Source organism: Gymnoscopelus microlampas (genome assembly GCF_963454915.1).
Source record: "Gymnoscopelus microlampas genome assembly, chromosome: 6".
In the NCBI taxonomy this organism is placed as follows: Eukaryota; Metazoa; Chordata; class Actinopteri; order Myctophiformes; family Myctophidae; genus Gymnoscopelus; species Gymnoscopelus microlampas.
Window position 1 is genome coordinate 38,302,584 of NC_139943.1, and position 9,207 is coordinate 38,311,790.

Consider the following 9,207-nt stretch of genomic DNA (forward strand, 5'->3'; position numbering starts at 1 on the left):
TATCACAAAAACTCTTTTATTAAGGGACAAGTAAAAAAATGACATGATGTATAAAAAAATACAAAACTGCTTTGTCTAACTTGTAAGCTAGGTAAATGCATAGCTACAATACATGCAAGAAGCACTAAAATGCCTATAAGACAGGCCAGCCTACTCTAAATCATTCTGACATCATTACGCTAAAGGTAAAAGGGACAACGTAAAGTTTGGTCATAGTCTACTTCTTAGTCTACATAATAGATCAAAAGTGATGATAGAGAATAAGTTAGGCTGCACACAATCAGCTCAGAAGGTAAATAAATACTTAACCAACATTTCACAAATATTAACAACTGTTAATTGGAGGCAGTACTAAACACTATCCTCATGAGAATTACATTCAGTTAAATTACTGATGTACAAAAATCATCCTATCGGAAAAAGATTAACAGAGTTCATAGTATTACACTTCTAACAGGGGGATGCAGTGATACAAATAAATATGAAATAAATAAATAATGGAACCCATATAGGGGTCGTACCCCTCACCCCACCCCATATATACATAACACCCCCCTCCCTCCCAACTACAGCATTACATGTATGAAATTCCATATTAGTGTTCTTTTTAAAATCCCATAAAGTACGTACATAGAAATGACCGTGGACACGCACAATTGTCCATAAAAATCTGCATTGATTTGACATTGGGTGAATTTAAATGTGCTTTGGCTTTCATGTGATAAATAAAGTAATATTAGGCTATATATCACAACACCCTTGTGGTATATAAGAGGCAATGGCATAGTGTTTTAGCTTGTATAAAATCTTTTACCAACTACTAAACCGGGAATGACATAAATCACAGATTTTAATATTGCTGAATGGATAGACCAACCGGTATGTTTTACTGTTGTATTGTGCTGTATTGTGATGTAAAGACACTTTTTTGTATTTGTGTATTTGTCCATTTTCTTTTTTTTCGTTTTTGTTTTTACATAGAAAAATAATTTTAAATTTCAGCAAACTGGATCCAAAAAATAAAAATAAAATTTACAATTATTTTATAAGGCCATGCAATTTAGTAGACTCATGCATCGGATCACTTGGGTCTTTTCGATGAGGGCTTTGTTGCCATTCATGCAAAATGCACTGTGTTGCTGAGGCCACTTTTAAATATACCTATTGTCCCTTATTGTTCCTTATTCTTAATTTATAGTTCATATGACAGTGGCACTCACCAGAAATTAGCAGATTAACAAGTTCTGAACGCATCAAAATGCACCTGTGACGCATTGTGAGCTTCTTGATCTGCTATTTTCGGCAAGCGACACTGTCGTACAGAGATATAAATCAGGCTTTAATACCAGTTCCAAAATTAACACTAGCACTGTCTATAACACATAATTAAGGCTGGTGTATTTGCTGTTGGTGCTGTGAATAGGCCTTATTTAAATGGACCCACATATTCACATACATACAGGCTAATCCAGTCTAGCTACTGTAACATACTGTACAGAGTCAATGTAATTATTGGACAGGTACAAATACAAAGGCTACTCTACAGGTCTGTGATCTGAAAAGTTTAAATGATATGAAAAGAGGAAGTTCGTTCCAGAATGAGATATCTACCATAAAAAACATACTAAAAGATAGTAAAACTCGTCTACTTTACCCACAAAATACGGTACTTTTGAGCGATGAATTGCTACTAGCACCTTTTTTTTTTTTTTTTTTTTTCTTTTTTCCCAAAAAGAGATATAGAGCATTTTGGAGTAGGAATATTTTCACTGTACCAGCAAACTTGACTTCCAGCATTATTTTATCTGAAGCAAATCAAAACACCACGGATGGTGCTCAACTGTGAGGACAAAAATAATATTAAATACAAAGAAATTACACGGTTGAAAAACAAATAATCCATAAGTTAACAAAAGAGAAAACAGGGGGGGTCAAACAAAACAAAACGAAAAACAGCAACAATATCAAGGTAGAAGACAAAAGGAGTTTCAGCTGCTCTTTGCTTGAAGGCAACCTGAGGTGACTTCTTTTCTGTAAGTGCTTGAAAATTAAAAACACCCCAAGATTTCCTCAGACAGGGGTCTTCAACTTTTTTAAGGCCAAGGACCCCTTAGCTGAGAGAGAGATGAAGCAAGGACCGCCACTACATATTGTATCAAATTGTGTTGCAGATTAAACTTTTTCATAGATTTCATAGATAGCTATCTTGTTGGATTCATGTTAGTGTGTATTTTCAGACATTTAGCCACTTAAACCGTCAATACTTTGTAAACTTGACCTTTGGCTCAATACTTGCTATTTTTGTACTCTTTTCCCCTCAACACCAAACCTCTTTGCCGAAAATAGCCGATCTACAACAGCGCAAGGAGTTGTGAGCTTGTAGATCTGTTATTTTTGGCTAGAGTTCTCTTCAGAATAGGGGAAGGGTAACTGTAAAAAAAAAAAAAAGTAGTAGCTCTAAGGACCCTCTAGGGGCCCCAGACCCCCTGTTGAAGACCCCTGCTCTAAGATGTGTGCAGAACCAGGGAGCAGAGTCACCACTCAGCCTCAATGGAAGGAGTCGTCACCATGGCAACGCGCAGCTGAGGAGCCTCGGTGCTCTCCTCACAGGTTGCCCTTTCCTTCACCTCCTCTTCCATCTGGGATTTCTCCTCGTTCGCCACCTCCTCAATTTGCCCCTCCTCCACCTCTACCTCCTCCTCCTCCTCGTCCTCCTCTTCCTCGTAGCCCTCCTCTTCATCCCGCTGCTGTTGCCGCTGCTTGCGGCAGCAGGGCTTGAATAAATGGGGATCAATGAGCACTTCTCCAAAGCGCCCCTTGTAAATGATTCCACAGCACACCTTTTGTCTGGACGGAGAAGTGGGAAATAGTTACAAACACAACAAGTCAATGAATCTGTATTCAGCCACACCAAAATAACCCTAACCAAAGAATACACTGTAAAGTCCTGAGTGTTCATTTGACTCTATATAAATTAACCCTGAGGATTTCACTGTGTATGTTTACTAGTTTGGTCTTTTCTATACTGTTGCTACTCAGTTTAATACACCAACCTCACTATGACAAATTCCTTGTATGTGGAAACATACCTGGAAACCAAAGAGGTTACACTTTCTATGATGCCCATGTCTGCAATGCATTATAAAACTACTTATAATGCATTAACAATGTATAGTTATAGTTTTATTTTTTACATTATTATTTATTACATTATTATTCACTATAAAATCTACACACAACTTCTTTCTTCACTTAAAGCAACCAATGACCGCTTATAGTGACTTATAATCACATTATGAGCATTATAAACATAATTAGGCACCAGGTTACCCAAGGCATCGAGGCCTTCAAACAGGCAAGAGCGGCATCGATCCAAGACAAGAGAGACTGCAGGAAACGTGGACCTCTCACCTCAACACAGGACAGAATTCCCTGCAGTATCTGTGGGAGACTGTGTGTCCCAGGGATAGGGCAACACTCCCACATGAGGAGCCACGCTAAGAGGAAATAACTGCCTGTCTACACATCCGTTGGATCGACGGGAGACTCCACCACATGATGCATTATAACCATAATTATAATGCAGTATATAAATTATTATAACATATGTATAACTATGAGTTTGTGACATACATCAAAAGTTCATATTGTACATACGTTATAATAATGTATATATTGCATTATAATTATGGTTATAATTATAATGCCTTGGAAACAACCAGCGATGATGAAGTATTATGATACTTGACCGTATAAGTAATTGTAAAACGACGCATTGTGAACTTGTAGACCTTGTAGGCTATTTTCATAATGTTCGCCCTAGGATAATTAGGGACGCTAGGGTTCATGTGGTTAAATGCTTTACAATGTTTCATGATTATTGTTATAAAGAGTTTGAATGTTCACCCTAGTATTTATGATTGCTTATAATTAACTATAATTTTACAGTGTTACAAGCAGATTATAACGCAATAAATGCATTATAACATTATGCATTCCAGACATGGGCTTCATAGAATGTGTTACCAAAAAATGATTTTGATTCACCTCTGGTGTTGACACATTAGGCATGCTTGCATCTACAGATGGGGGTGAGCTGACTTACCTCTTCCAGTATGTGAGGTCCAGGAAGGAGAAGACAGGAGTGCGGCTGGATCCACGCCTAATCTCAGTGTCTGATCCTTCATCTGACAGGTTGCTGTAGCTGGGAGACTGAGCTGGAGATGTACTGGAGGTGGTGCTGTGGGCATCTGAATCTAATGGACAAAACACCACATATACAGTATAGATATTAGATAGGATCTACTCAAGGTATAGTTAGGTGCCCAGTCATCAAAAGTTTAGTATGATAGACACCATCAAATATTTATATATATATTCTTTTTTACTTTAGTTAAAACAAGAGTTAAATAGCTCTATATTCCCATAGCAAGCAATGCAATGTAGAGTGTTTGTTCAATAACAGAGGTCTCTCCATCTCTTTAGTAAACAGAAAATACAATTTCAGGTCAGGATGACAATTTCATCCAATCAGGAGAGATGGTGATGAAACAAATAAAGCAGACAAAATTGGCACAAAGGTGATAAATTATGTTTGTGGGTTCTCTCCTGATTGGATGAAATGTGTAACCTAGCTGAACATTTATTTTCCGTTTACTAAAGAGATTTATAGCAACTAGACCATACCCGGTCGACGCATCCGTGGGGGGATATGCGCACATGATCTGGCAACCCGGGAGGCGACATTGTTTGACACATAAACGCCAATAAGAAGCTGAGATTTGATGAAATTGAAAAACGGGCTTCACAGTTGCGTTCAGATGGTAATGGTCAATGGCTGTGTGCAAAATCAGAGCAATTGGTCCAGCCAGTGAGGAGAACCGGGTGGTGACACCACTACAGACGGACACCACTACAGACAGACAGACAGAGGTTACTAGAATTATAGTAGGATATAGAGGAATATGTATATCGGAATATAAAGCTTTAACTCTTTAATAATAAACCTTTTTCAACCAAAACTCAGAGAGTGTACAAATATGACCAAATGGAACCCTAAGAAATGTATAATCAAATCAATTTACTCAGCCAAAAGTTTAAAAATAAATATACTAAAATGCAGAACTAACTGTTTCTCTTGAGTTCTTTTTGAAGTCTGCTGATCTGGCTTGGCCTCGCTTTCTTGGAGAGAGATTTAATCTTCTTTGGCCTAGAGGTTATCTTTAGGCTTGGACCCCCTCTCGCATCAACCACCTGCAAGGAGAGGAAAGGAGAGGTTTTATAATTACCAGGGAAAGTACAATAGTCACACTATTCCACTGAGATGTAATCAAAACTAATTTACAGCTGGAGATGCAGCAGAGGCCTAATACGATTAGCTTTATTTCTTTAACCACATGAACCCTAGCGTTCCTATTCTAGGCATGTCATAATAGACAATATTTGTTGAAAATAGACGATCAGCAAGCTAACAAGTGAGTTTATAGATCTGCTACTTTCACGTTTTAAGGGATTAATAAACCCGAAGACCCGAAGGGGCGGCCATAGCTGAGTGGTTAGTGAGCCCGCCTCGGGAGCCAGAGGCCCTGGTTGCCCCAGGTTCGATTCCAGGCCAGGTCAGCATATGTGTCGATGAAATGAAATTTGTCCCTGAGCAAGACTCTTAACCCCTAATTGCTCACAGGTTCTCATTGGAAACAAGACCGCAAGGACTTTCATGAACGACCTGTTAAAAGGAATTATCCTTAAGACACTTACATGATTCCAGTTCTTCTTGGAGCCCACAGGGAGTTTTTTCCATCTCTTCACCAGGAGGACACAAGCATTACAAATCTCCCCAGATCGAATTTCACACAACCTTTAAGATTAGGGAAATGTATGTCAGAACAATTAATTAAGGGTACAGTCACACCTAACTTTGATTCTACCTAAGTGGCCGTCTTTTTGCAATGGTTTTCAATGGGAACTGAGCGTTTTGTTGCCATTGCGCAGCTTTCCATGTGAAAACGCTCCGTTACGTCTGTTCCCATTGAAAACCATTTCAAAAAGACGGCCACATAGGCACACACAAAGTTAGTGACCGTAGCCTAAGAAGGTTTTGCGTGGGTGCATATACTGTATGAGAGACAGGAAAAGACTATGTAAAATGTGTGACACCCAAGTAAGACACTTAATTGGCTATAAATATATTCTAGTACACATTGATGTTTTTTCACACCACACCCACAGTCCTGTTTCTCACCCGAAACAGCTTGTGAAGTCTTTCTCATATCTCTTGCTGTCTGTGAAGCGCGAGCTGGAAGACTTAGCGCGGCAAATGCAACATCCGTCCAGACTCCTGTACATCTTGGGCTTGTGAAAGCCAAACATCTGCACACAATCAGCATAATGAGAAATCAGATTCAACATATAGCTTAATAGAATATGGTACAAATACAGACTAGAGGCCAAAAAAGTACAATTATCATAATTATAGGGCAGTTGTGCAGGTTAGGATCCATTTTTAGAGATGGTATTTTCATTTACCCCTTTAAATGTTTGCTTTATTAAGTAAACTAATTCACTAGTTGTCTAATTTGGATATGTGTACAGATACATTAAGTGAAGTGGTTGGTGCTGCAGTATTATTATAAGCAATCAATCAAAACATGCACGATGGAGCATCTTGTAGGGTAGGCTATCTCTTGACCCAAATGAGGGAAGTAGGTCAACAGTCATAGACCGCGCGTCAGACAGATCATGTCACCATGTTGCACTCTTCATGTTGGCGACACTGTACTAACTAATGTCCCAAACATAGACGCGGCGCCACGCGTGTTGTAAACTATGCCTTATTTATTATGGGGTATCATAAGGGCAATTTACATATTGTGAGATGGTCTTGTTGCAGATTAGACATGCAAAATGAGGACTTCTCGCGTGGAGAATTAGCTCGAGGTGTATTGGGTGAACTGGTTATTATGATTTATTTTGTTGCTAGGCAAAAAAGAAATGTTCACTGCACATGTGGACCTGAACTGCGGCAAAACGGCGAGCCGCGCCCCCAGACTATAGTCTGATTTACACTTCGTTGTGCGACGGTGTTGCGCGGCGGAAAAAAAAAACAATCTGCAAGCTCACAATAGCGGCACGCTGCAAGGCGCTGTGAGCTTGTAGGTCGGCTGTTATCACCGCGCGACACCGGCGTGCACCAAAGCAGAACTCAAGCCTATCAGTGTTGCCAGATTGTATGAGAGAAATAAGCAATCAAGTCCATGAAAACAAGCCCAAAAGAAGCAACTTTAGGCCACATGAAGTTCATGAACATTTTTGAATCTATATTCATCAGCTATTTGAAAATAGCAGATATGCAAGCTCACAGCGCGTAGCATCGCGAGATTGTAGATCTGCTATTTTCAAAAGAATCTTGGAGAAAAAGTGAAAAATGTGAAATATTTTTGAAACATTCTAACAACACAAATTTGGTGCGGGGGGCCCTGCCACAAAATGTTTTCAGATGGGGGTTAGGGCCCGGGGCCAATTACATATTAATGTAGGGGTCCTTCCTTACTCCTTGACATGAAAATATTTGAGAACCACTGGTTTAAATAAGTATTATTTTTTTATTGGAAACAAGCCCAAATAAGCAACAGCTCTTTAGAAACAAGTCCCAAAAAACAACCCGCAACTACCAATATTTACAAGCAACTTTACAGAAAAATAAGCCCAAAGTCGCTTATAATAAGCGGACATGGCAACGCTGAAGCCTATCAGTCCTGTGGGCCTCCTGACGGTGCAGAGCCACACGGTAGAATACAGTACGTGACGTCACTTAACATGGCAACACACTTCAAAGGCGGCGGTGGCGTGCAAAGGGGTGTGTGTGATGCGATTTTCCGCAACAAAAAAAGCAACACGCATGAATAAAGTTAAAAGTCTAAAATCACCACTCAAGTGAGCGAGAAATTGACTTGAATTGAATTTGGACTTAGCCGCGTCGTTAAAGTGCGAGTTTTCATCGAGAGAAAAGTGTAACACCGATCTGCACACACCGCCCACTTTCTGCCAGGAAGCATGAAGCATGGCACGCTGCTTCATGCGCACCCATTTTATGATGCTGACCGTCCTCTGGTCGACGCTGCACGCCTGCAAACCAAACTGCGACGGCAACTTTATTCCGCTAAATGTAAAACAAATAATGCTATAATATAAAAATAAATAATAATGAAAGTAACATTTTCGGCGGGGGGAGGGGGAATTGGTCAAAAAGACCATCGTGTAATTTGATCTTTACTCTTTGTTATTGGAGAGTCGCGTCACACTGCAACAGTCCACCTACAACTACATGCGCACCAAGTTTAAAGCACTCCACTTTGCGGTTCAAAGTCTTGGCTATAATGTTCAAAAGGAGAATGTTGTGTTCATTCGGCCGACGTTGCGGAAAACGATACAAAATGAGTGATTGCGATGTTATTTATGTTGACAGGAGGAGCGGCGGTGCACCCGCCGCGTGCTGCTCAAGCATCTTCAGCACGGGGTGGGCGTGAGATCCAACTTGTTTATTTAGGATCGTCTAGAAGTCATAAATCTCTAGGTTGTTACTGTACTACAGCCAACAACTTGGACATGAATCATTTAATAAGAGTACAGATTTCGACCTTAACATTAATATCGAGGCGTAACCCGATACAAAACACCCAAGGAAGGCGTAAGAAAAAGACCAGTCTCTCCAGCATCCAGATGCACTTTGCAAACCCAAATAACACTCTTGACGAAACGTTTGCACAACGCACTATTTCCTCAGCTGATCCGTTGCCTCCTAAATCTGGTTTTGCGTGCCCTTATACTTTAAAAAAAAAAAGTCGTCAAAAGGTTGCCCTTTAGTTCCAAGTTATTTGATCCCGTTTGCTCTGCAGTAAAGGCCCAAAATAAGCATTATTGTTCTCACAGACAACTCGAAGCTTGTTTTGAATTACCGATCATTACAATCATGCGGCTTCATCCCAACCCGCACATTTTCATCACTAATTCCCAAGACATATGAAAGCCACAAATGTTGCTTACCTTGTTCCAAGTCGCGTGAAGTAGATCCAAAGTGATAATCTCGCTAAACTCGTCGTTACAATGTAACTATTATGAAAATCAACCCGCATCAGAAACCCGCTCTCTCTCTCTCTTGTTGATGTCTCGCTTGTTGTAGACGGGACTGGATAGTTGTGGACATAGTGC

The 9,207-nt window shown here is 39.9% G+C and overlaps 1 protein-coding gene across 1 annotated transcript; it reads right to left on the reverse strand.

Moving 5' to 3' along the window:
- Window positions 1-566: 566 nt before the first annotated feature.
- Window positions 567-9,176, reverse strand: LOC311047772 (SIN3-HDAC complex-associated factor-like). Its single transcript, XM_084060632.1, has 6 exons — window positions 9,043-9,176; window positions 6,242-6,369; window positions 5,758-5,857; window positions 5,130-5,253; window positions 4,106-4,256; window positions 567-2,847 (listed from the first exon to the last, which is right to left on the reverse strand). The coding sequence occupies exons 2-6, from the start codon at window positions 6,367-6,369 to the stop codon at window positions 2,535-2,537; spliced, it is 816 nt and encodes a 271-aa protein (XP_083916758.1). The 5' UTR covers window positions 9,043-9,176; the 3' UTR covers window positions 567-2,534.
- Between the last annotated feature and the right edge of the window lie 31 nt (window positions 9,177-9,207).